Below are 27,810 nucleotides of genomic sequence, written 5' to 3'. Positions count from 1 at the left end.
AAGCAGTTTCCCATCCCGCCCCGCCCCGTGACTGCCGCGCGCCAGATAATTTCCGGTGGGGAGTGCGCTGAGTTGCGGAGAGCAGGCTCCTGCGGTGGCGACGCGATGACCACTCTCCGGGCCTTCACGTGCGACGACCTGTTCCGCTTCAACAACATGTGAGTGAGGCGCGCCCGGGCCCAGCTGCCGCCGGCGCGTCCCCGGGGCCGTGGGGGGGGGGCGGGAGGACGTGCGGACGCCCCGCTGACCTTGGCCGGGCGGTCGTCCCCTCGCAGCCCTGCGCGCGGTGTGGGCGCTTCTCGGGGCGCCGGGCGGGGAGGGGGGCGCCAGCCCGGCTCTGACCCCCGGCTCCGGCCCGCGTTCCCCTCCGGGCGGGTTAACACTGTGGCCCCGTCCAGGGCCCGGCGGGTTTGCGCGTCTCGTTACTGTTGCTGCGCATCCCGGCGGGAGCACTGCTGCGGCAGGCCCAGGGTATGCACGTTCCTCCGTCCGAGTTAAGTCAAGGACTGTGACTTGCAGGTGCCGTTTTTTTTTTAAGTTTTATGAAAGTTCCTGAACACTTAAAAAGTTGGTAGAATTTTACCGTGAACACGTGTAGACTATTAGCTGGACTCTACCGTTAACATTTCGCTACATTGGCTTCATCACATTTCTGTCCACCCACCCATCTATCCATGCACCCACCAATCCCAGACCCAGTTTAAACACCCCGGGGCAGTTATGTGAAAAACTAAGGACCAGAGAGTACATATTCAAGTGTCAGGAGGATGGAAAGAACTTGAGATGAGGTGGCTAGAAACATTCAAAGAGGGGCTGAGCCTTGGAAAATGGGTAAGTGTTGACAGGGTTGAGGAAGGAGGTTCTGGAGGAGGAAGCAGGTGCGGGCGTGGCCGACACCTGGGAGGTGAGTGATGGTAGGAGCGGGTTTCTGTAACTCAGTGGTCAGAGAAACTGGTGAGACTGGACTTCTGCTCCACTATTGGGGGAACTTTCTGTGGGGCCTCTCCCAGTAGGAGCAGTGTAACTAAGGCGACTGTTGAGGGCTCGCTGTGCCTGGCACTGGAGTAACCCATTTCCTCCTGACAACTCTGTGAAGTAGCTGCCCTTCTCATCCCCAGTTTTGGTGTGAGTAAACTAAGGTCCTGAGAGCGCAGGGGAATGGCCCAGGTGGTAGAGCCCTGCGTGGGAGTGGGCAGAGCAAGGAGACTGATCAACGAGATTGGCTCCAGGCGGGTGGTTCTTACAGTGGTCCGTGAGCACCGGGAGCTTTTTGGAAATGCACGTTCCTGGCCGCCCAGGAGCCTGAGCTCGCCACCGCGGGCCTGCTGGAGGAGGTATACCAGGCAGGTGTGAGCCATTTAGGTGGTCTTGGCAATGGCCGGGAGATGATGACTTGACAAAGGCTTGGGTTTGGGAAGCCCAGGCTCTGGAGGTGACAGTATGCCTTGAAGTTTCAAGAATAGATGAGGCAAAGCCTGCTGGAGAACCAGTTATAACCGAAGACCTAGGAAGGGCCAATATTTTTATACGAAAATGAATAGAGTAGAAGGAAAATAAGCATGACCATTTATTTATAACAAAACATTTGATTTCCGAGAATCATGTAGCTTGTGAAGTCTTCTTCAGAATATGCCAATAGGGGAGCTCCTCTCCCTCCTCGTTTTCTCCTACTTCTCACTTTGATTAGGGCACTTCCATCAAGAACTCCGAGAATCACTGGAGTAGGGTGTTGCAGTAGTAACTGAAAGAAGCAGTGGATGTAGAAACGTTGCAGTTAATTTAACAAATATTTTATTCTTGGCAAAATGTTTTATGCCTATTGTGCACCAGTGCTGAAGAGACAGTAGTGAACAAAACAGAAAAAAAATGTTATCTTTATGGAATTTACAGTTTACTTATTTAAATTGGTTGTGCTGTGTGGCTTGTGGAATCTTAGTTCCCTGACCAGGGATTGAACTTAGACCCTTGGCAGTGAGAACCAAGTTGGGGGAGTCATAGTCATAACCACTGAACCGCCAGGGAATTCCCAGAATTTACAGTTTAGAGGGAAGAGTAAGATAGAACTTAGCATTCAGTACAAAGGAAAAAATGTGAGCTGGAAAGGGAAATAGGGAGTGAGTGGGGATTCGGCTTTGGGTGAGGTGTTCAGGGAAGGTGTCACTGCAGAAAGACCTGGAGGGGAGGGAGTCTGTGGGCACTGTGGGCGGGAGACTTCCAGGCAGAGGGAGTGGCACGGGCACAGATTCCTGTTTCGGAGGAGGAGGCAGCGGCAGCTGTGCTGGAACAGTGAGTGTGGGAGTGTGAGAACACCAGGTCCGATCGGAGTCAAAGGGCTCGACCTCGGAGAGGCATAGAACGTGGGTCTCCGCCAAGGGCGCTCAGACACCCAGGTGGAGAAGTCAGCTGGGCATCCGGATGTGGGAGTCTCAAGTTTAGGTCTGGGCTAAAGATAGAAATTTCGGGGTCAACACTATGTGGATGGCATTAAAACCAGGTGGCTAGGGACTTCTCTGGCGGTCCAGTGGTTAATACTCCACGCTCCCAATGCAGGGGGCCCGGGTTTGACCCCTGGTCAGGGAACTAGATCCTGCATGCCGCAACTGATATCCCACACGCGGCAACTGAGATCCCGTGGTGCTGCAGCTAACACCCAGTGCAGCCAAATAAAAACAAACACAAAAAACCACGTGGCTAGGTGACATCAGTGATGAGTGAGTGCGGACAGGAAAAACGAGGTTCCAGGAATGTGCCCCAGGGCATCACATGTTAAAGGAGACACAGTGGCCCTGTGAGGTGGGAGGAAAACCTGATGGTGGATCTGGAGTCCGAGAGAGGACAGCATTTCAGGAGGACGGAGCCCTGAACTGTGTCAGGTCTGCCGGTGGCTAGGTGTGCAGCACGTTTATACATTTCTTTCAGGGGAGCAGAGTCCTGGGTCCCGAGAGGTGGGGGCATCTGCTCACCAGGCCTCCAGGCCTGGGTCCAGGAGTGCAGGTGGAGTGTGGGCGCAGAGGTGTAGGGGGGGTGGGGCGGGGGTGGGACCTTGGTGAAGCTTTCTCCTTACTGCTGTTTTCTTCTTGAAATTGGAAGCAGCTGAGGTGGAAGGGGGAGTGTTGAGACAGGAGAGGGTATAGAGTAGTCCTGAGAAGCAGGGGAGAGTGAGTCCACATGGATTAGTGATTCTCCAGGTGTGGCCAGGGGCGCCTCAAGATTGTTTTGGGGGTTCTGCAAGCCATTTTCATGATAATAAGGGTTTTGTTTGGGGTGGTTTTTCTTTTGCCTTTTTCATTTTCATTCTCTCACAAGTGCACAGTGGAGTTTTCAAGGTTTGTGATCATGTAATAGTAAGCATAACAGGCACAGAAATGAGAAATCAGCTGCCTTCTATTAAACCAGACATTAAAAAGATCTGTAAAATTGTTAAAATAATGCCATTCTTGTCACTAAATTTTTGTTTTCGAAAATAGTGACGTTTTTGGTTTAAAAAAAGTTATTCATATTAATGTATTATTTATTTTTTAAATGAATGTTTTAAACATTTAAATGTCAATAGATGTAATGCACATAAACAGAAGTTCTTGGGGTTTTCAGTAATTTTTGAGTGTAAAGGGAATCTAAGAACTGCTGGTCTCCAGAAATGCAGTGTGACTGTTTGCATTGTTAAGGGTCCAAAAGCAGAGTTTGACTGTGCAAGAGGAAGAGTTGAAGGTAGCTGTTTTGGGGTCTGGCAAAATATTGGTTCCATTAATTGAATAGGAAAGTAAGGGGCAGAGTTCTTTGTAGACAGAGGCAGGTGTGCATTTAAGAAATGCTGTCGGGAGTGTTGTGATCGGATATGCTGGCGTGGCAGGCGCTCAGCAGCTCCAGAGCCAGATCAGGAGCTTCCCTCTGAGAACAAAATTGAAAGTATGGGAATGGGGGCGGTGGGGGGCAGAAATGTAGAAGAGTGGCGAGTAGAAGCCTGAGTGGTGAGATGGCCCACATTTTGGGGGAGGAGGGAGGGAGGAGGAGGAATTGGCAGAGAGGGGGTGTTTGTCAGATGCTGCAGGGCTAGGGCTATTACCCCCATCTGTGATTGACATGCCAGCTTGGTCCCCAGTTCCGGTAACAGTTTATTGCCATTTAGAAAATGGAAGGTTTTAGGGACTTCCCTGGCAGTCCGGTGGTGAAGACTCGGTGCTCTCACTGCTTCGGGCCTGGGTCCAGTCCCTGGTCCAGAACTAAGATCCCACGAGCCACTTGGTGCAGCCAAAGGAAAAAGCAAAAAGGAAGGTTTTGATGATGTATTAACTATAATTTGTAAAGAAGCAGCAGTTAAATGAAAATGTACAGATGTCTTTATAGTGGCTGTGATGATAGCTCATTATGGTCATTAGGTAAATTAAACCATCTTTCTTAGCTGTAAAGTTGGTTTTAAAGTTGTGGATTTAACATGTTTTGTTTTCCCTGTGCATGTTATTTTTAGTTGTAGTCTCCTTATTTAAACTGGCTTTGTAAACACTGCTTACTGTTGACATTTTTCTTGTTTCTTTTAGTAACTTGGATCCACTTACAGAAACTGTATCCTTTTTTAAAAAGTTAAATGAAGGCTTACTAAGAATAAGGAAAATAGAGGATCAAAAGGAAAAAAACAGACTTGAGTACCGAAAATGTTTAAAACTTGGAGGTCAGGAAACATAAGCAACATTGAAAGCAGTTGAAAATAAAAAACACTAAAAACCTGGGAACAAGAGTTATCTTACACCTGTTGACAAGCCGCTAATATAATGACCTCATAAATCAAGAACAGTACAGTTCCCTGCCCACCCTGCCCCTCAGTAGTAAGCATAGCTGTGAGCAGCAGAAAGTGGTGACTTCAGCAGGAGGGGCTATTCCTGCCTGATGTGAATGAGTCTAGAGTGGACGAGCAGTCCTGGTGGCTCTGTGACATCCCCAGCGACCGGGCTCTGCAGTGGAACCACTCTCCCGTTCCCGGGTGTTCCTGGCTTCCTGTCCAGGTGGCTCCCAGAGCATACCGCATCTCAGCCATGTTCTTGGCAGGAGGATCGATCAACAGAGGGGAAGGTGAGTGCGTCCTTCCCAGACTCCCAGGGGTACCTCTGGGAGGTGCCACACAGCCTTCTGCATCCTGTGGACCCCTGCCTCGTGCCATACCTGCCTATCTAGAACAGAGTCTGGAATGAGCCTGATTTATATTGGGGCGTGTTGCTAAAGTGAAAGAAGGACTTTGGCTAACATCAGCAGTACTTCTCATGCTCCCCACTAGAGATACGGGCAAAGATGTGTGAAGTGAGGGTCCTCTGACCCTAACAGACAATCCCCACACGCTCAGGAGCGTGAAACACAGAGCTGCACTTTGGGGTTATGTGCCATGTCCACTGCAGGGTAGGAGGGTAGTATTAATTGATAATTTAACAAAGAGGGCATATAGGATGCTATGAAAATATTAAAAAGAGTTCGGTCTCACCAGTTAAAAGACATGCAGATTAAAACCAAAATGAGATACCATGTTTTATCTATCAAATTATGAAGGATTTCAAGCAGTGATAAAACTCAAGGCTGATGAAGGTGAGGTGAGGGGAGCAGTCTCATAAACTGCGAGTGACAGAGTAAATGCTAGTCTTTTTGGAAGGCACTTTGGTAATGTAATACCTAGTAATTCAATTTCCTGGAAGCTGAAGATAATAAGAAATAGAGTCAATTATGTCGGGTTGGCACAGTAATGTGCATGGGCCAGGTTTGGCCCACTGCCTTTTTTTGTAAATAAAGCTTTATTGGACACAACCATGGTGAATAATGTACATATTGTCTGTGCTCTTCTCCTTGGTTTTCACAGTTTTTTCTTTTAAATGGAAATAGAGTTGATTTACAATGTTGTATAAGTTCAGTAGTTTTTTATGGTAAGAATGCACAACAAGGTAGAAGTAGAAGAACCTTTCTTAATTTGGTAAAGGTTTGATACTAAAAACCTTCAGTAAGCATTATAGGTAAGTGAGAAATTAGATTCGTTCCCTTTAAGATTGGGTGTAAGATGAGAATGCCTGCTGTCACTACTGCACGTTAACATAGTTCCAGAGGAACTGACCAAAGGTATTGGAAAGAAGAAAGAAGTGAAAGAAAGTATAAGGATAAGAAAAGTAGAAATAAAACTGTCATTATTTATAATGGATAATACAGTCATCTATCTAGAAAAAAGAACAACCTATTAATAATAAGCGAGTTCAGCAATGTTAGAACCAAGATCAAGTTTCGAAAAATCAATAGCATTTCTGTACACTAGCAGTAGAAATCAAGAAAATATTTTTAATTGGATACTTAAAACATGAATATCTACTTAACATCATGCATAAAACTAAAAAGTTGAAAGAATGGAAGCAGATTTTTTTTAATATCTAAAACTGACAGGAAGTGAATAGCTAGAATATATAACGAGTTTTTTTTCTGTTCTGTGCCGTTTTTTAAAAATTTTATTGGAGTATAATTGATTTACAGTGTTGTGTTTCAGGTGTACAGCAGAGTGATTCAGTTATACATATATTCATTATTTTTCAGTCTTTTCTCCTACAGGTTATCACAGAATATTGAGTAAAGTTCCCTGTGCTATACAGTAGGTCCTTATTGGTTACCTATCTTATATATAGTAGTGTGTGTATGTTAACCCTAAACTCCTGATTTATCCCCCCCCTCCCCTCCACGTTTCCTCTTTGGTAACCATAAGTTTGTTTTTGATATTTGTAAGCCTGTTTCTGTTTTGTAAATAAGTTCATTTGTATCAGTTTTTAAATTAGACTCCACATATCAGTGATATATGATATTTGTCTTTGTCTGACTTAGTCTGATAATCTCTGGGTCCATCCATGTTGCTGCAAATGGCATTCTTTTCTTTTTTTTGGCTGAGTAGTATTCCACTGTATATATGTATACCATATCTTCTTTATCCGTTCCTTTGTCGATGGACATTTAGGTTGCTTCCATGTCTTGGCTGTTGTAAACAGTGCTGCAGTGAACATTGGGGTGCATGTATCTTTTCAAATTATAGTTTTCTCCTGATAAATGCCCAGTAGTGGGATTGCTGGGTCATATGGTAGTTCTATTTTTAGTTTTTTAAGGAACCTCCATACTGTTCTCATAGTGGTTGTACCAATTTACATTCCCACCAACAGTGTAGGAGGGTTCCCTTTTGTCCACACTCTATCCAGCATTTGTTTGTAGACTTTTTGATGATGGCCATTCTGACCAGTGTGAGATGATATCTCATTGTAGTTTTTTTTTTTTTTTTTTAGATTCCGTATATATGTGTTAGCATATGGTATTTGTTTTTCTCTTTCTGACTTACCTCAGTCTGTATGACAGACCCTAGGTCCATCCACCTCACTACAAATAACTCAATTTCTTTTCTTTTTATGACTGAGTAATATTCCATTGTATATATGTGCCACATCTTCTTTATCCATTCATCTATTGATGGACACTTAGGTTGCTTCCATGTCCTGGCTATTGTAAATAGAGCTGCAATGAACATTGTGGTACATGACTCATTTCGAATTATGGTTTTCTCAGGGTATATGCCCAGTAGTGGGATTGCTGGGTGGTATGGTAGTTCTATTTTTAGTTTTTTAAGGAACCTCCATACTGTTCTCCATATTGGCTGTATCAATTTACATTCCCACCAACAGTGCAAGAGGGTTCCCTTTTCTCCACACCCTCTCCAGCATTTATTGTTTGTAGATTTTTTGATGATGGCCATTCTGACCGGTGTGAGATGATATCTCATTGTAGGTTTGTTTTTTTTTTTAAAGAGAAAAAAAGTTTTCTTAAATCTGGAAAAACAAAGCACAGAAGAACCAACAATGTTTCAAACAGAAAGTCACAAAAATTGTAATCATCATCATCAGTTCACTCAGTCCCATGTAATTATTTTTCATCTTGATCTTTTGTTAGCACTTTTTTGAATTCATCAGTTTTCCATTAGAGTTCTGAAAATGCTTATTCATTCAGTTCAGCAGTATAGTCACTTACCAGAAACCTGTACTTGTCAGTCTTTTCCATGAATTACTTGAAGATAAAACCCTTTATAGGAACATTTTTGCAAAAGCAACAGAGTACACCCAGAACTGTCTGTAAATGACAAAAGACTTAAAAATGACCACAGTTAAAGATTTGATGAAAGTTCATAATAATGCACTTGACAAGGAAATTTAGTTATTTCTGAGATATACATTTAAAAATAATAACTAGAATTATGACTTATAACATTATACCAGAACATGTAAGATTTTTAGGAATTTCTTGTAATGTCTGAAACGTTTATATTAACATATTTCCATACAAATAACCCAAAGAAAGTTTTAGTACTAGTTGTTATTTTTAATTTTTGAATTTTATTTTATTTTTTTATACAGCAGGTTCTTATTAGTCATCAGCTTTATACACATCAGTGTATACATGTCAGTCCAAATCGCCCAATTCATCACACCACCATCCCCACCCCACCATGGCTTTCCCCCCTTGGTGTCCATACGTTTGTTCTCTACATCTGTGTCTCAACTTCTGCCCTGCAAACCGGTTCATCTGTACCATTTTTCTAGGTTCCACATACATGCATTAATATACAATATTTGTTTTTCTCTTTCTGACTTACTTCACTCTGTATGACAGTCTCTAGATCCATCCACGTCTCAACAAATTACCCAATTTTGTTCCTTTTTATGGCTGAGTAATATTCCATTGTATATATGTACCAAAACTTCTTTACCCATTCGTCTGTCAATGGGCATTTAGGTTGCTTCCATGACCTGGCTATTGTAAATTGTGCTGCAGTGAACATTGGGGTGCATGTGTCTTTCTGAATTATGCCCATCATTTCTGATGATTCTCACTGGTGTGAGGTGATACCTCATTGTAGTTTTGATTTGCATTTCTCTAATAATTAGTGATGTTGAGCAGCTTTTCATGTGCTTCTTGGCCATCTGGATGCCTTTGGAGAAATGTCTATTTAGGCCTGCCCATTTTTGGATTGGGTTGGTTGTTTTTGTGGTACGCGGGCCTCTCACTGTTGTGGCCTCTCCCGTTGCGGAGCACAGGCTCCAGACGCGCAGGCTCAGCAGCCATGGCTCACAGGACCAGCCACACCGCGGCATGTGGGATCTTCCCGGAACAGGGCACGAACCCCTGTCCCCTGCATCGGCAGGCGGACTCTCAACCACTGCGCCACCAGGGAAGCCCTGGTTGTTTGTTTTTTAAATATTGAGCTGCATGAGCTGTTTATATATTTTAGAGATTAATCCTTTGTCTGTTGATTGGTTTGCAAATATTTTCTCCCATTCTGAGGGTTGTCTTTTCGTCTTGTTTATGGTTTCCTTTGCTGTGCAAAAGCTTTGAAGTTTCATTAGGTCCCATTGGTTTATTTTTGTTATTTCCATTACTCTAGGAGATGGATCAAAACAGATCTTCCTGTGATTTATATCAAAGAGTGTTCTTCCTATGTTTTCCTCTAAGAGTTTTATAGTGTCCAGTCTTAAATTTAGATCTCTAATCCATTTTGAGTTTATTACTGTGTATGGTGTTAGGGAGTGTTCTAATCTCATTGTTTTACATGTAACTGTCCAGTTTTCCTGGTACCACTTATTGAAGAGACTGTCTTTTATCCATTGTATATCCTTGCCTCTTCTGTCATAGATTAGTTGACCATAGGTGCGTGGGTTTATCTTTGGGCTTTCTATCTTGTTTCATTGATCTGTGTTTCTGTTTTTGTGCCAGTACCATATTGTCTTGATTACTGTAGCTTTGTAGTATAGTCTGAAGTCAGGGAGTCTGATTCCTCCAGCTCTGTTTTTTACCCTCAAGACTGCTTTGGCTATTCGGGGTCTTTTGTGTGTCCATACAAATTTTAAGATTTTTTGTTCTAGTTCTGCAAAAAATGCCATTGGTAATTTGATAGGGATTGCATTGAATCTGTAGATTGCTTTGGGTAGTATAGTCATTTTCACCATATTGATTCTTCCAGTCCAAGAACATGGTATATCTCTTCGTCTGTTGGTATCATCTTTAATTTCTTTCATCAGTGTTTTATAGTTTTCTGCATACAAGTCTTTTGTCTCCCTAGGTAGGTTTATTCCTAGGTATTTTTTTCTTTTTGTTGCAACGGTAAATTGGAGTTTACCAATTCCTTAATTTCTCTTTCAGATTTTTCATCATTAGCGTATAGGAATGCAAGAGATTTCTGTGCATTAATTTTGTGTCCTGCAACTTTACCAAATTTATTGATTAGCTCTAGTAGTTTTCTGGTGGCATTTTTAGGATTCTCTATGTATAGTATCATGTCATCTGCAAACAGTGACAGTTTTACTTCTTCTTTTCCAATTTGCATTCCTTTTATTTCTTTTTCTTCTCTGCTTGCCGTGGCTAGGACTTCCAAAACTATGTTGAATAATAGTGGTGAGAGTGGACAACCTTGTCTTGCTCCTGATCTTAGAGGAAATGCTTTCAGTTTTTCACCATTGAGAATGATGTTTGCTGTGGGTTTGTCATATATGGCCTTTATTATGTTGAGGTAGGTTCCCTGTATGCCCATTTTCTGGAGACTTTTTATCATCTGCATCTATTGAGATGATCATATGGTTTTTCTTCTTCAGTTTGTTAATATGGTATATCACATTGATTGATTTGCATATATTGAAGAATCCTTGCATCCCTGGGATAAACCCCACTTGATCATGGTGGATGATCCTTTTAATGTGTTGTTGGATTCTGTTTGCTAGTATTTTGTTGAGTTTTTAATCTATATTCATGAGTGATACTGGTCTGTAATTTTCTTTTTTTATAGTATCTTTGTCTGGTTTTGGTATCAGGGTGATGGTGACCTCATAGAATGAGTTTGGGAGTGTTCCTTCCTCTGCAATTTTTGGAAGAGTTTGAGAAGGATGGGTGTTAGCTCTTCTCTAAGTGTTGGATAGAATTCACCTGTGAAGCCGTCTGGTCTAGGGCTTTTGTTTGTTGCAAGATTTTTAATCACAGTTTCAATTTCATTACTTGTGATTGGTCTGTTCATATTTTCTGTTTCTTCCTGGTTCAATCTTGGAAGGTTATACCTTTCTAAGAATTTGTCCATTTCTTCCAGGTTGTCCATTTTATTGGCACAGAGTTGTTTGTAGTAGTCTCTCAGGATGCTTCGTATTTCTGTGGGGTCTGTTGTAACTTCTCCTTTTTCATTTCTAATTTTATTGATTTGAGTCCTCTCACTCTTTTTCTTGATGAGTCTGGCTAATGGTTTATCAATTTTATCTTCTCAGAGAACCAGCTTTTAGTTTTATTGATCTTAGCTCTTGTTTTCTTTGTTTCTGTTTCATTTATGTGTGCTCTGATCTTCATGATTTCTTTCCTTCTGCTGACTTTGAGTTTTCTTCTTCTTTCTCTAGTTCCTTTAGATATAAGGTTAGATTGCTTGAGATTTTTCTTGTTTCTTTAGGTAGGCTTGTATAGCTATAAACTTCCCTCTTAGAACTGCTTTTGCTGCATCCCATAGGTTTTGGATCATCGTGTTTTCATTGTCATTTGTCTCTACGTATTTTTTAATTTCCTCTTTGATTTCTTCAGTGATCTCTTGGTTACTTAGTAATGTATTGTTTAGCCTCCATGTGTTTGTGTTTTTTACGTTGTTTTCCCTGTAATTCATTTCTAATCTCATAGTGTTGTCAGAAAAGATGCTTGATACGATTTCAATTTTCTTAAATTTACTGAGGCTTGATTTGTGACCCAAGGTGTGATCTATCCTGGAGAATGTTCCATGCGCACTTGAGACAAAAGTGTAATCTGCTGTTTTTGGTTGGAATGTCCTATAAATATCAGTTAAATCTATCTGGTCTATTGTGTCACTTAAAGCTTGTTTCCTTATTTATTTTCATTTTGGATGATCTGTCCATTGGTGTAAGTGAGGTGTTAAAGTCCCCCAGTATTATTGTGTTACTGTTGATTTCCTTTTTTATAGCTGTTAGCAGTTGCCTTATGTATTAAGGTGCTCCTATGTTGGGTGCATATATAATTGTTATATATTCTTCCTGGATTGATCCCTTGATCATTATGTAATGTCCTTCCTTGTCTCTTATAACATTTTATATTTTAAAGTCTATTTTATCTGATATGAGTATTGCTACTCCAGTTTTCTTTTGATTTCCATTTGCATGGAATATCTTTTTCCATCCTCTCACTTGCAGTCTGTATGTGTCCCTAGGTCTGAAGTGGTTCTTTTATAGACAGCATATATATGGGTCTTATTTTTGTATCCATTCAGCAAGCCTGTGTCTTTTGGTTGGAGCATTTAATCCATTCACGTTTAAGGTAATTATCAGTATGTATGTTCCTATGACCATTTTCTTAATTGTTTTGTTTTGGGTTTGTTTTTGTAGGTCCTTTTCTCCTCTTGTGCTTCCCACTTAGAGAAGTTCCTTTACCATTTGTTGTAGAGCTGGTTTGGTGGTGCTGACTTCTCTTAGCTTTTGCTTGTCTGTAAAGCTTTTGATTTCTCCATTGGATCTGAATGAGATCCTTGTGGTTGTAGGTTCTTCCCTTTCATCACTTTAAGTATATCATGCCACTCCCTTCTGGCTTGTAGAGTTTCTGCTGAGAAATCAGCTGTTAACCTTATGGGAGTTCCCTTGTATGTTATTTGTTGTTTTTCCCTTGCTACTTTCAATAATTTTTCTTTGTCTTTAGTTTTTGCCAATTTGATTACTATGTGTCTCGGCATGTTTCACCTTGGGTTTATCCTGTATGGAACTCGCTGCACTTCCTGGACTTGGTGGCTATTTCTTTTCCCATGTTAGGGAAGTTTTTGACTATAATCTCTTCAAATATTTTCTCAGGTCCTTTCTCTCTCTCTTCTTCTGGGACCCCTGTAATGTGAATGTTGTTGCGTTTAATGTTGTCCCAGAGGTCTCTTAGGCTGTCTTCATTTCTTTTCATTCGTTTTTCTTTATTCTGTTCCACAGCAGTGAATTCCACCATTCTGTCTTCCAGGTCACTTATCCGTTCTTCTGCCTCAGTTATTCTGCTATTGATTCCTTCTAGTGTAGTTTTCATTTCAGTTATTGTATTGTTCATCTCTGTTTGTTTGTTCTTTAATTCTTTTAGGTCTTTGTTAAACATTTCTTGCATCTTCTTGATCTCAGCCTCCATTCTTTTTCCAAGGTTCTGGATCATCTTCACTATCATTATTCTGAATTATTTTCCTGGAAAGTTGCCTATCTCCACTTCATTTAGATGTTTTTCTGGGGTTTTATCTTGTTCCTTCATCTGGTACATAGCCCTCTGCCTTTTCATCTTGTCTGTCTTTCTGTGAATGTGGTTTTTGTTCCACAGGCTTCAGGATTGTAGTTCTTGCTTCTTTTGTCTGCCCTCTGGTGGATGAGGCTATCTTAAGAGGCTTGTGTGAGTTTCCTGATGGGAGGGACTGGTGGTTCGTAGAGCTGACTGTTGCTCTGTTCCGAAGAGCTCAGTAAAACTTTAATCAGCAGTACAGCCTTACTGCTGATGGGTGGGGCTGGGTTCCCTCCCTGTTGGTTGTTTGGCCTGAGGCAACCCAACACTGGAGCCTACCTGGGCTCTTTGCTGGGGCTAATGACAGACTCTGGGAGGGCTCACGCCAAGGAGTACTTCCCAGAACTTTTGTCAGTGTCCTTGTCCCCACAGTGAGCCGCAGCCATCTCCCACCTCTGCAGGAGACCCTCTAACACTAGCAGGTCTGGTTCAGTCTCCCCTGGGGTCACTGCTCCTGCTGGGTCCCAATGTGCACACTACTTTGTGTGTTCCCTCCAAGAGTGGAGTCTCTGTTTCCCCCAGTCCTGTTGAAGTTCTGCAGTCAAATCCCACTAGGTTTCAAAGTTTCATTCTCTAGGAATTCTTCCTCCCGTTGCTGGACCCCCAGATTGGGAAGCCTGATGTGGGGCTCAGAACCTTCACTCTAGTGGGTGGATTTCTGTAGTATAAGTGTTCTCCAGTCTGTGAGTCACCCACCCAGCAGTTACGGGATTTGATTTTACTGTGATTGAGCCCCTCCTACCATCTCATTGTGGCTTCTCCTTTGTCTTTGGATGTGGGTTATCTTTTTTGGTGAGTTCCAGGGTCTTCCTGTTGATGATTGTCCAGCAGCTAGTTGTGATTCTGGTGTTCTCTGCAGAGGGAGTGAGAGCACGTCCTTCTACTCTGCCATTTTGGTTCCTCCCTCCCTCATTGTAGTTTTGATTTGCATTTCTCTGATAATTAGTGATGTAGAGCATTTTTTTAATGTGCTTTTTAGCCATCTTTTTTTTTTGGAGAAATGTCTATTTAGATCTTCTGCCCATCTTTTGATTGGGTTGTTTTTTTGATATATAGATGCATGAGCTATTTGTATATTTTGGAGATTAATCCCTTGTCAGTTGCTTCATTTGCAAATATTTTCTCCCATTCTGTGGGCTGTGTTTTCATTTTGTTTATGGTTTCTTTTGCTGTGTAGAAGCTTTTAAGTTTAATTAGGTCCCATTTATTTTTGTTTTTATTTTCATTACTCTAGGAGGTGGATCAAAGAAGATACTGCTGCAATTTATGTCAAAGAGTGTTTTGCCTGTGTTTTCCTCTAAGTTTTATAGTGTCTGGCCTTCATTTAAGTCTTTAATCTGTTTTGAGTTTATTTTTGTGTATGGTGTTAGGGAGTGTGCTAACTTCATTCTTTTACTTGTAGCTGTCCAATTTTCACAGCCTCACTTATTGAAGAGACTGTCTTTTCTCCATTGTATATTCTTGCCTCCTTTGTCATAGATTAGTTGACCATAGGTGTGTGGGTTTATCTCTCCGCTTTCTATCCTGTTCCATTGAGTTGTATTTGTTTTTGTGCCAGTACCATACTGTTTTGATGACTGTAGCATTGTAATATAGCCTGAAGTCAGTGAGCCTGATTGCTCCAGCTCTGTTTTTCATTCTCAGGATTGCTTTTGCTATTAGGGGTCTTTTGTGTTTCCATACAAATTTAAAATTTTTTTGGTTCTAGTTCTGTGAAAAATGCCATTGCTAATTGATAGGGATTGTAGTTGAATCTGATTGCCTTGGGTAGTATAGTCATTTTGACAGTATTGATTCTTTCAATCAAAGAGCATGGTATGTCTTTCCGTTTGTGTCATCTTCGATTTCTTTCATCAGCATCTTATAGTTTTCAGAGTACAGGTCTTTTGTCCCCTTGGTAAGTTTATTCCTAGGTGTTTTATTCTTTTTGATGTGATGGTAAGTGGGATTATTTCCTTAATTTCTCTTTTTTGGTCTTTCATTGTTAGTGTACAGGAAGGGAAGAGATTTCTGTGTCTTAATTTTGCATCCTGCAACTTTACCAGAATCATTGATGAGCCCTAGTAGTTTTCTGGTAGAATCTTCAGGATTTTCTATGTGTGGTATCATTTTATCTGCAGTGATGATAGTACTTCTTTTCCAATTTGGATTCCTTTTATTTCTTTTTCTCTGATTGCCATGGCTAGGACTTCCAAAACTATGTTGAATAAAAGTGGTGACAGTGGACATCTTTGCCTTGTTCCTGATCTTAGATGGAATGCCCTCAGCTTTTCACTGTTGAGAATGATGTTAGCTGTGGGTTTGTCATATATGGCCTTTATTATGTTTAGGTAAGTTCCCTCTATGCCCACTTTCTGGAGAGTTCTTATCATAAATCAGTGTTGAATTTTGTCAAAAGCTTTTTCTGCATCTATTGAGATGATCATATGGTTTTTATTCTTCAGTTTGTTGTTGTGGTGTATCACACTGATTTGCAGATATTGAAGCATCCTTGCATCCCTTGGATAAAGCCCACTTGATCATGGTGTATGATCCTTTTAATGTATTGTTTGATTCAGTTAACTAGTATTTGGTTGAGGATTTTTGCACTTATGTTCATCAGTGATACTGACCTGTAATTTTTTTTGTGGTATCTTTGTCTGGTTTTGATATCAGGGTGATGATGGCCTCACAGAATGAGCTTGGGAGTATTCTTTCCTCTGCAGTTTGTTGGAAGAGTTTCAGAAGGATAGGTGTTAACTCTTCTCTGAATGTTGATAGAATTTGCCTGTGAAGCCATGTGGTCCTGGACTTTTCTTTGTTGAAAGTTTCTTAAACACTGTTTCAATTTCAGTACTTGTGATTAGTCCGTTCATATTTTGTATTTTTTTCTGGTTCAGTCTTGGAAGGTTGTATCTTTCTAAGAATTTGTCCATTTCTTCTAGGTTGTCTGTTTTATTGGTATACAGTTGTTTATAGTAGTCTATTATGATTGTTTTTCTGTGATGTCAGTTGTAACTTCTTCATTTCTGATCTTATTGATTTGAGCCCTCTCCCTTTGTTTTTGAGTCTGGCTAAAGGTTTATCCATTTTGCTTATCTTCTCAAAGACCCAGCTTTTAGTTTCATTGATCTTTTTTGTTTTGTCTGTATTTCATTTATTTCTGCTCTGATCTTTATGATTTCTTTACTTTTACTAACTTTGGGGTTTTTTTTTTTTCTTTTTTTGTACTCTCTCTGGTTGCTTTAGGTGTAAGGGTAGGTTGTTTACTTGAGATTTTTGTTTTCTGAGGTAAGATTGTATTGCTATAAACTTCCCTCTTAGAACTGCTTTTGCTGTGTCCCATAGGTTTTGGATTGCTGTGTTTTTGATGTCATTTGTCTTTAGGTACTTGATTTCTTCTTTGATTTCTTCAGTGATCCATTGGTTGTTTAGTAACATATTGTTTAGCCTCCATGTGTTTGTGTTTTTTTACAATTTTTTTTGCCTGTAATTGATTTTAATCTCATAGCATTGTGGTCAGAAAAAGATGCTTGATGTGATTTCAATTTTCTTAAATTTACTGAGGCTTGATTTGTGGCCAAATATGTGATCTGTCCTGGAGAATGTTCCATGTGCACTTGAGAAGACAGTGTATTCTGCTTTTGGATGGAATGATCTATAAATATCAGTTAAGGCCATCTGGTCTGATGTGTCATTTAAGGCCTGTGTTTCCTGATTGATTTTCTGTCTGAACGATCTGTCCACTGATGAAAGTGGTGTGTTAAAGTCCCCCCCCATTATTGTGTTACTGTCAACTTCTCTTTTTGTAGCTGTTACCATTTGCCTTATGTATTGAGGTGCTCCTATGTTGGGTGTCTGTATATTTACAATTGTTACATCCTTTTCTTGGATTGATCCCTTGATCATTATGTAGTGTCCTTCCTGATCTTTTGTAATTCTTTAAAGTTTGTTTTGTCTGATATGAGTATTGCTACTCCTGCTTTCTTTTGAATTCCATTTGCATGGAATACCTTTTTCCATCCCCTCAACTTTGTCTGTATGTGTCCCTAGGTAAGAAGTAGGACTCTTGTAGATGGCATATATATGGGTCTTGTTTTTGTATCCATTTAGCCAGTCTGTGTCTGTTGGTTGGAGCATTTAGTCCATTTACATTTAAGGTAATTATCAATAAGTGTTCTTACTGCTGTTTTGTTAATTGGGGTTTGTTTTTGAAGGTCTTTTTTCTTCCTTTCCTCTTGTTCTCTTGTGATTTGATGTCTATCTTTAGTGTTGTTTGGATTGCTTTTTCGTGTGTGTATCTATGGTAGAGTTTTGGTTTGTGGTTCCCATGAGGTTTTGATAGAGCAGTCTGTATAACTACAAGATTGTTTTAAGTTGCTGGTCTCAATTTCCAGTGCATTTCCAGTATCCTGCATTTGTACTCTTCTCATGGTTGCTGATTTTGATATCATATTTATGTGTGGATGGTTTCCTACCTTTATGTTTGCCTTTACCAGTGAGCTTTCCCATTTGTAATTTTCTTGATTCTAGTTGTGGCCTTTTCCACAGAGAAGTTCCTTTAGGTTTTGTTGTGGTTTTCACAGTTTGAGTAGCTGCAACAGAGGCCAATATGGTCCACACAGCCTTGAATATTTACTGTCTGTCTCCTTTTTTGTTTTCTGATTTTTATTGGAGTATAGTTGCTTTATAGTGTTTTGTTAGTTTCAGGTGTACAGCAAAGTGAATCAGTTATACATATATTTCCTCTTTTTTCGATTTCCTTCCCATTTAGGTTACCACAAAGCATTGAGTTCCCTGTGCTTTACTTTAGGTTCTTGTTAGTTATCTATTTTATACATAGTATCAATAGTGTATATGTCAATCCCAATTTCCCAATTCATCACCCACTCCCCCCACCCTCCAGTCTGGCTCTTTAGAGAAAATGTTTGTTATTTTGTTAGCCCCTGAGTTAATGTCAGTAACAGCAGTAAAAATCAACTATAGATACATGCAGCAACAGGGCTACATATCAGAAACAAAGTTGAATGGAAAAAGACTCCATAATTTTCATTTGTATTTAAAACATTGACCTATTAAAGACTTCTCCATGTTTATAAAAAAGTAAAAGGAGTTTGAAGAATTCTGAATGGCAGAAAATTTTCACTGTATATAAGGGAAAGTATTAGGATGCAAATCAATTTATGTGGTGTGCTTCCCATTACACTTAAAAGTTTTTGGTGAAAGTCCCATAATCCAGGTGAGGCCATGTTTCAGAGTAACCTGCCAGGGCTTCTTGGTCCATGAGCTTGAGCCAGGGGCTCCTCCAGTAGCCAGAGAAGAGATGGTTATGATGTCAGTGGCTGGATGGCAGAAGGACTTGACGACTGCCATGTTAAGGGTTATGTTTGAAGAGACAGAATAAAGGCTGTTCTTCAGAGGAGAGTTTGAAGAATTTACACTGAACAGATTTTCCAGGAAGTTAAAAAAAAAATGATTGATGGTGTCCCCTTATAGAACTGCATCAGCAAGCTTATACTAAGGAGGAGGACAGGAATTGAGTACAAGTCAGCAAGGACACCAGGGTTGAAGAGTTAAGTAATGAGCAGTACTCAGGCATTCACTTTTAAGTCAGCTTTTTTTTTTTTTTTGCATTACTAGAAATGGAGACCTTGAATTGGTGGAGGGGAAAAACTAGGTTTGTTAAGTAGCCTTTGGAAATACTTAAGTTTAAAGTTATTGTCACTGTCCCATGGCTGAAGCTAATGTAGGAACTAGTCGTTAATTTCCCAGTGCAATTATGAAAAATAAACATACTGAGCATGTGCTGTTTGCCAAGCACCAGGGATAGAGGGAACATGGCATACATGTTCCAAGGGGAGACAGTAAACAAGTAGAGTATCAGGTGATTATGGATAAAGTGCTGTGCAGGGATCTAGACACAGTGTGAGCAGCGGGGGAGACGACTGTAGAACTTGGGAGCCTGGTTCTTTGCTGTCTATTGGATGCTACTGTCTCCAGTCACATTTGAGTTTATATATATTCAGTCAATTTTCTTAAAAATTAGTGCTTAACCTAAATATTTCATCCAATAAATTGATTATGGAAGTCATACATATGGCTGGGGATAAACAATATACTTTTTAAAGGAAACTGGAAAATACCCCTTTCATGAAGAAATCTGACTGTCCATTACTTTGCATCCTCCTTAACAAGACTCTAGTATGGGATTCCTTTTTACTTACAGTACCTCGCCCACTGGCCAGAGTACTTCATTGTTGCAGAGGCCCCTGGTGGAGAGTTAATGGGTTATAGTAAGTATAATACCGCTAGTACTTTTTTGGATAGGCAGTTGAGATTAAAATATAGGTTTTAACTGATTATTTTATATTGATCACAGAACTGGAAGTACAATCGTGATGCCCATAATTTTATTTCCTTTTCAACCATTTGACAGCTCACTGATCGCTTCTGATCCGTTGTATTTTAGGTACTATGCTAGGCCCAGGGGATAGCAGTGACCCAGACAGACTTGGTTGCATTGCTAACAAAAATTTGAGCTGTAGATTTTCTGTTATGTGTACATGACACACATACATACCCACATGAAATGTAGATATTTAAAAAAATACTTATCAAGTAAAAGCATTAATAACAATTAGCTAGATGACTTTTAAGTATTGCTTAAAGATCAGAACTTGGTCATTAGTTTCCTTTATAATAAAAATGTACTAAACAGCATTTCTGTATGTGTAAATCCTCGTGTTAGTTACTGGATGTGATCTTTCATTGGCAGTCATGGGCAAAGCAGAAGGCTCGGTGGCGAGGGAAGAGTGGCACGGGCACGTCACAGCTCTGTCTGTTGCCCCGGAATTCCGACGCCTTGGTCTGGCTGCTAAGCTTATGGAGTTATTAGAGGAGATTTCAGAAAGGTAGGCACCTGCTTTGCAAATGATTTTTGAACTCTAACCATTTGAGTTTTCTCTTGGTGAATGTTTTATCAGATTTTTTCCTTCAGATTGAACATCTGTCATGATGCAGTTTCATAGGAATTTCATTTTCAGCCTCTAATAGTTCTTATACCAATTCTGTCACATATTCAGAGTGATATTATTGTTCCTGTTTGGCCACTGAGGAAAATTAAGGCAGTGTGAGTGACCTGCCATAGGCTTATGAGCTGGGTAACTGGTGGAATCAAAATCTAGCCCTCAAGGTTTCTGTTAGTGTTCTTGCCACTGCAGCAGGTGTTTCCAAATTCTTCGTTAACACTGTCCTTGGCATCTCAGTCATTTTCTCATAGTGCCCTAGGCTAAACAGAAGTGTAGTCTTAAGCAGTTGTGTCCCAGCAAGCTAGTAGCTATTAGGAAGAAAAAAATATTTTCATTTCATTGTTAAATAACTGTGGTTACCTCCTAATGAGATGTGTGTACCTGCTGGGCATTGCATGCTTCTCAAACCTTGGAACCAGAGTCTGCAGAACTGCCAGCATTCTTGTTCCATGTTGATTTTCATGTAATCACAGGAATTGCCAGAAGCCTGGCTTCATAAAGATACTATGTCACCAAAAGGAATATAATGTGATATGATGTGTATTTGTGAACTATATAAAGCTAGTAGTTTGCCAGTGTACAACATGTAAGGTTTGCCTACGTTTTCCCCAAACATTTGACATATGCACCTCCATGAGTTTGAGAACTGCAAATATTGTAGCTTTTTTTTCAGACCTGTTTTATGTGTCAAACACTCACTCACTATGTGTTACTTTTATTAAATCCATTAAAGTGGAACATTTTAAAGAAGTAACCATGGCCTGAAAACACTGAGCCAAGTCAAGGGCAAGAGGAACCTGAGCTCATTCTTAATTTAGCTGAAAAAGTCTAGTCCTTAAGAACTTAAAAAATTCTTCCTAGAGTGAATACAGAAGAGGGAAAATCTTTAGCAAGATTGTAGTTTACACACATTGGTTAATGGCATATCTTGTTGAAAACAAGTATTTATTTGGCATTATCATGTATAGTTGACAGGGAGTTAGGAACTGTTCTAATTGCACATCAGATTTAATGTATTTATAGGATAGACCATCTCTTAGAGTAGAAAACCACTATGCTCCCTTCCCTTACAGGGTCTAAACGTTCATTTACTTTACAATAGTTGCTAAGATTTAAGTGGCCTATATTTGTGTAGGGGGTGTGTGTGTGTATACGTATACACACACACACACACACACATATTTTTAATGTATACATTAAATGTATACACTAAAAATAGAAACAGTATATAATATCCAAAGAGAAAAATAGGATAATAAAAGTCAATTCCAAAGAAAAAAAGGAAACTAAAGTAGCAAAACAAATAAAACGCATGAAATAAGGCGGTAGCAGTGAATCCAAATATAATTGATAAATGTAGTAATTGATAAATACAACAGCAAATGTTAATGGACTAATGACTCCAGTTAAAAGACGTTATTATGCCAAGTGAACCAGGCACAGGAAGACAAATATTGTGTGATTCCACTTAGATACCTAAAGTAGTTAAATTCATGAAGAGTGGAATGGTGGTGGCTGGGGACGGGGGAAATGTCAAGTTACTAAAGTTTCAGTTCAGCAAGAAGAATAAGCTCTAGAGTTTGATATATAACGTTGTATACCTACACTTGAAGATAGTGTACATTTAAAATTTATTGAGAGGGTAGATCTCATGTATTCTTAGGACAGTAACATTAAAAAATGATGGACTGTCAGAACTGTATTCTATTTACAGGAAATATGTATAAAGGTTAAAGATCGAAAGTAAAGAAATTTTTTTAATTATGCAAATTCTAACAGGGTGTGCTTAAATTAACAACAGTCACATTATAGTTCAATAATTACGAAAATAAAAAAGGGTCTGCATACTGGAAAGAGTTAATCAGGGAGATGTAATAATTAAAAACTGTACATACCCAGTGACAAATGCAAAGTAAAAATGCAACAGTTGACAAAACTACAAGAAGAAATAGACAAATCATCATAATTAGAGATATGAGCATGCCTCATCCTAATTGTTAGGACAGTCAGAAATTGATTAAGGGTACAGAACAGGGGTTAACAAACTTTTTCTGGGCCAGATAGTAAACGTTAAGGCTTCACAGGCCACCCAAGGTCTCTATTGCTTCTTCAAAATTGTAAAAAACCATTCTTTGCTTGAGAGCAGCATAAAAATAGGTTGAAAGCTGACCCCTGCCTTAACTAATTTCAGTCAGTTAGCCAGAATCTTTCCACAAAGAAAGCTATGGCTTCTCTGGCAAATTTGCAAATTTCACCAACAATTTAAGAAATAATGACACTAAGTTTACTTTTACACACAAAAAGGGAACAATCACAAAACCTGACAAGAGGAAGGAAAATCTCATGACAGATGCAAAGTCCCAGAAAATTCTTAGCAAAATGGATTCAGCAATTCATGAAAAGGATGACATATCGGGGGAAGTTTGTTTTAATATTAGAATGTATCCTACCAGTTAATAGGCTGAAGAATATTTATCTCAGTAAATGTAGAAAATGCTTTGATACAATCCAGAGTTCACTCTTGATAAAAACTGTTAGCAATAGGAAAACTTACTTAACCTGAAAAACTGAAAACCTGTAGTAAATATGAGTGGTGATGCACTGAATGATTTCTGGGACAGGACAGGATGCCTAAAGTCGGCTTCTCTTCAGTAATTTACTGGAAATCATCCTCTACCATACAAGTGAAGCAAGCAAGAAAAATAAAAGGTTTGAGAAGAAACAAAACCGTTATTTTGGATAGGTAAGATTGTACAAATAGAAAACCTACAGGAAGGAATCTACAAATATTTAGAATTTTAATAAAAGTTAAGCTAAGTTGTTGGATATAAAGTTAGTATAAATTAAATTGCTTTTCTATACAAACAGTAACATTTAGAAGAGGATGTGATTTGCACTGGCATCAGTACATTAAGCCCTTAGGAGAAATCGCTAACAAAAGCTGTGCAAGACCTCTCTGAAGTTTATACAACTTTACCCAGAGACAGAACAGATGACCTACCTAAGTGGAGGGAGGAACTACCGCTGCAGCATAGAGTTAGCCGTCTCTACAGTAGACAGGTAACTGATCCACAGTCAGCGTAACTGCAACCCAAATCACAAGTCTTTTCCGTGCAACTTGTTGATTCTGAAACTTACAGGGAATGGAAGGAGCCAAAAAGAGGTAAGACACTCTTGAACAGCAAAAAAGTGAGTGGAGTAATTGTCTAGGCTAGTGGAACAGAATTTGAGACACAGACTCAGGAACACATGGACTTTAGACACACCTTGGAGGAGGCAACTGCAGATCAGTGGTGGGGAAGGATACACTTTCCAATAAACGTGGTGGCACCACTGGATATCCATATGGGAAAAGATTTTCCCACATTAGTACCTTATCATGCACAGATCAATTCCATATTTATTAAAAACCTATATGTGAAGAGCAAAACTAAAAAGCCCTTCAAAGGAGAGTGTCTCCATGACTTCAGGGTAGAAAAGAACTTCTCAAGCCCTAAAAAGTGCAAGGAAGTCATATATTCAACTTCACTAGAGTGCGGTAACTTTGTTCATCAAACGATACATAAGGATGATGACAAGTCACAAATTGGAAAAAGATTTGCAAATTGGGGAGAAGACTTGCACCATCCTTTACACAAGGCTGAATATCCAGAATACATAGAGAACTACATGTGGGGGAGAACGACCAATAAAGACCATACAGAATGAGAAATCTAATGGTGGACACAAATATAATCAGCCTTGTTAGTAATCAGAAATGCCAGCTAAAATTGCCCTGAGATGCCATCAGGAGTCTACCCCCTCCTGTGGGAGTGTCAGGTGGCACATGTGGGCTGGGAGACAGGCATTATCTGATAAAGTTGAAGGTGTCCCTGTGAGCCAGCAGTGACACTAACTGCAGACCTTAGATATCCTGGATGTACCACAAGACACACAACAAAATACTCGTAGCAGCATAGTTGATAATGTATAGGACCACAGACATCTCACATCTCATAGTGTGTCCATACAGGGACACACTAAACACAGGGAGGACGGACAAGCTCCAGCTGCCCTGGGACTGACTCAGTACTGACTGGGAGGCGAGTCACTAAAGAGTAAAGTAAGTTTGACTCCATTCAGGTGATGTTCACAAACAGGAGAAATTAAACCAGAACATAAACCAGAACAGGTGGTAAGTCTACTGCATAAAGCAAGGCGCTGATGACCACACGAGTCAGGACATGGAGACCTGGGTAAGAAAGGGGCTGTCACTCACCAGAGGGACCCAAGGGCTTCAGAGCTGTGACCAGTGTCCTGTAGTTATACAAGGCCACATTGGTGCTTTCTTCAAAACCTTGGGTGAAACTATTATATGACTAATTGGTAAAATGATTTTTAAAGCCAGGTAACAGAATTGTGGTAAAAATTTAAAGTTTATCTTTTAAGAAAACCTGTAGGTTTTGAAATGTTACAGTTATCTTTTGTACTGCAAAATCCTCAGCAGTAAAAATTGATAACATGTAATTGACTGCAGGGTTTCATAGTACCATCCTATGAATAGTCAAAGTAGTTTTAAAAATTATGTATTATTTTCAAGGACTTCTAATTTTTTTTTTTTTTAAATTACAGAAAGGGTGGATTTTTTGTTGATCTCTTTGTAAGAGTGTCTAACCAAGTTGCAGTCAACATGTACAAGCAGTTGGGCTACAGTGTGTACAGGACAGTCATAGAGTACTATTCGGCTAGCAACGGGGAGCCCGATGAGGATGCTTACGGTGAGCTCCCCCCTGAGAGGAAGCCAAATGTCTACATTCATCCTACAGACTGAAATACTCGGCTATTTTAATACACTTAAGAGAATCATATTTAAAATCTGGGCTATAATTAAATCTGCTTTAACCTGCCCTTAAGAACCTACCACTGATTAACTTACATTAACTAACCATTGGTTAATTACTGTCAATTATTGTTTTACTGGTACAGACACATTTTTACTAAGGTTCTGTCAAAAGAACATTTGTAGGAAGAGCTGGATCCCAGCTGGGGTTTGGTGTACTTGTGATTGAGAATCACTTACAAATACATTTCTCTTAGAATATGGTAGAAGTGGGGGTAGGGGACAAAACCTCTTAACCTATACACTTTAAATTTGATATAAAATATTCTGACATTTGGGTACTTACATTAAACTTTGCTTCCTAACAGATATGAGGAAAGCACTTTCCAGGGACACTGAGAAGAAATCCATCATACCATTACCTCATCCTGTGAGGCCGGAAGACATTGAATAACCATGAGCAGTGGTTCTTAGGCTGATGATGCTCCAGATATTTTATGGACAATATTATTTTCATTAGATGATCCTGGAGCTCTATTAGGAGAAAAGGGAATTGTTTAGATCTTAAAGACTTCAAGAAAAAAACAGGTTATAAACTTGTCTTGTTTCCTATTAGCAATATCATACCTTCTAAAGCTGTCCACTGTAATAAAATTCAGCCAAAAAAGGCAGCTAGGTCAAAAGGAAACATTCCACTGTTATGGTTCATAATGTAATATTCATGGTATGCTAGGGAAAAAGCTTGCTCCAATCTCCTCCTCAATTCTGTGCCTGAGAACCACTGCTGCATATATATTTTTTATTTTGTATTGAACTGTTAATTGAAGCTTTAAAAGCATATATGGAATGTGTAAATCTAAGATGTATAATAAAATGCACTGTTGACTCGAGTGTTTTCTGGAAGGTTTTTGGTCATTTATAAACGTCAGGTTATCAGGATTGAAGAAGGTCATCATTTAGGGTATGTTGTTTCCCTTACATTTTTCATTTATATACAAAGCACTGTTTAATTGCTTACTTGGACAGTCCCTGCCCAGCACACTTAAGCGTCCTTCTTATTGCAAAGTTCTTCCCAGATACTTGTTTCCATACTGCTGGTCTCAGGTCTTTTTGTCTAGTCTCACAGTGCTTTGCTTAAATCCTGCCTTTCAACAAAATACAAAAAGATGCTAAAATAAAGGGGAAAAAGAACCTAATTCCCAAAGAAAGGCCACGTAATTAGATCACAGGCTAACCACATATTTTCATGTGTAGTTTTCATCGCATGCAGTATCTGAAAATATCCAGTGAGTAACAGTAGCTAAAGAAAACGAAATAAATCACAGAAATGATTATTAAAACCCGGTTACTTTTGAAAGGACTTATTTTGGTGGAGCTGAGGGTGAGAGAAGTGAGGTTCTCCCAGGAGAGTAGTTTTTTCTTTCATGCCTTTCACACTGGCACATTACCTGCCCGAAAGTGGCCTTAGGAGTTTACATGAGAACCTGACTGCTAGTTTTTTTCCTGACACACACATGTGACACAAACAGAACATGATTATGATTAGTCACTTACTTAGAGTAGCATCTGGCCTGTTTTCATCTCACCCCGTGGCCCTGTGTACTTAGCCAACTCAGAGCAGTGCTCCTCTTCGCTGACTGGACAGACCTTGGAACTCAACAGTCAGAGCCTCTGATCCCAGCAGCTGAAGCTAGTCAGGTGACTGAAGTAGCGAGGCTAAGAGCAGGTTGCTTTCACCTGCTAGTCCTATTTCCTTCTGCCCCCAATTTTCAAGATACAATTTAACACTGTATTGATTAGCTTTTATTCCCTTGGGTGAATAATACACTTGAAAATGTAATAATAAATTTGCAAACAGTATATTTGCTAATTGGCCTTACAGGTGAAAAAAAACAGATACGGTTCTAGTCAAACAGCTTGTGTAGTGAACAAAAAAAAAATAAGCTTGAGAAATACAGGCTGGATTAAAGGAAACAATCTCTCAGATGAGTTAATTAAGGCAAGTATTTTTTGCCTGAGAATATAAGCAGCATATCAGCCAGCAAGTACATTATCATCTTGTGCTGCTTTGTTTCATGACTTAGCATATAGTTACCTCAGCTGTTTTTCACGTTCTAAATCGAGGCTAAGTTGAACGTGTCAGGTTTTACAGGTAGACAGTCTACTGCAGCACGTCGGGCAACATTTACTGGTGCTCTAGGTAGAGATGATTCCCTTGTCCATTAAGTTTGGGAAGCACAGCCAGCATTGCACCTGGGGATTCACAATGTATAGGGAGTGTTATCAAGGGCCCTGAGAAGCCTAACTATGAAGAGATTTGTCAACAAGGCTTAACCCTTAACCTAGGGTTTCCCAAACTCACTGGAGCATGGGACATTGTTTTTCACAGCTCTTGCATTACTATTCTTTAAACAAGCCACTGCAGAGCTCAACTAGTTTGGGAGACTGATTACAGCATAACTGAAATTCAACTAAAATGTTTTTGGTAAAAAAAAAAGACCTTGTTCAGTAATACAGTAACTGTAAATTATTTTCTAACTGGTGTTTTTAAAAACACTTAGTATAAATGGCCATTAAGAAGATATAGCTATTTAGAAGTTAATCTAAGCACATTCAATTCCACAAGGAATGAACGTTATTTAAGAAAGTGGCCAGGAATGAACATTTTAT

At 39.7% G+C, this 27,810-nt stretch overlaps 2 protein-coding genes and 1 long non-coding RNA gene across 3 annotated transcripts in view; 1 reads left to right on the top strand and 2 right to left on the bottom strand.

Moving 5' to 3' along the window:
* The first annotated feature begins 37 nt into the window (after nt 1–37).
* NAA20 (N-alpha-acetyltransferase 20, NatB catalytic subunit) lies at nt 38–26,030 on the top strand. The gene is made up of 6 exons (XM_060124491.1): nt 38–158; nt 4,536–4,560; nt 19,496–19,586; nt 20,069–20,204; nt 24,933–25,078; nt 25,509–26,030. The coding sequence occupies exons 1-6, from the start codon at nt 106–108 to the stop codon at nt 25,592–25,594; spliced, it is 537 nt and encodes a 178-aa protein (XP_059980474.1). The 5' UTR covers nt 38–105; the 3' UTR covers nt 25,595–26,030.
* Nucleotides 1,555–6,240, bottom strand: LOC132506071 (uncharacterized). Its single transcript, XR_009535695.1, has 2 exons — nt 4,064–6,240; nt 1,555–1,741 (listed from the first exon to the last, which is right to left on the bottom strand). It is a non-coding gene; the product is annotated as an uncharacterized LOC132506071 (long non-coding RNA).
* The window catches only part of CRNKL1 (crooked neck pre-mRNA splicing factor 1), a 29,103-nt gene continuing 22,932 nt past the window's right edge, over nt 21,640–27,810 (bottom strand). Inside the window, exon 15 of the mRNA XM_060124492.1 lies at nt 21,640–27,393. The gene's annotated coding sequence lies outside the window, so the exon portion shown is untranslated. The remainder of the gene's footprint in view (nt 27,394–27,810) is intronic.

Source organism: Lagenorhynchus albirostris, chromosome 15 (genome assembly GCF_949774975.1).
Source record: "Lagenorhynchus albirostris chromosome 15, mLagAlb1.1, whole genome shotgun sequence".
In the NCBI taxonomy this organism is placed as follows: domain Eukaryota; kingdom Metazoa; phylum Chordata; class Mammalia; order Artiodactyla; family Delphinidae; genus Lagenorhynchus; species Lagenorhynchus albirostris.
The sequence above is the reverse complement of the archived record's forward strand: the minus strand, read 5'-3'. Positions and strand labels throughout refer to the sequence as shown.

Excerpts from the sequence above, each read along its gene's own strand:
- NAA20 (XM_060124491.1), top strand. The coding sequence starts at position 106 with ATGACCACTCTCCGGGCCTTCACGTGCGACGACCTGTTCCGCTTCAAC. Across the intron at positions 20,205-24,932 it reads TTAGAGGAGATTTCAGAAAG|AAAGGGTGGATTTTTTGTTG; the intron begins GTAGGCACCTGC and ends TTTAAATTACAG. Across the intron at positions 25,079-25,508 it reads GCCCGATGAGGATGCTTACG|ATATGAGGAAAGCACTTTCC; the intron begins GTGAGCTCCCCC and ends GCTTCCTAACAG.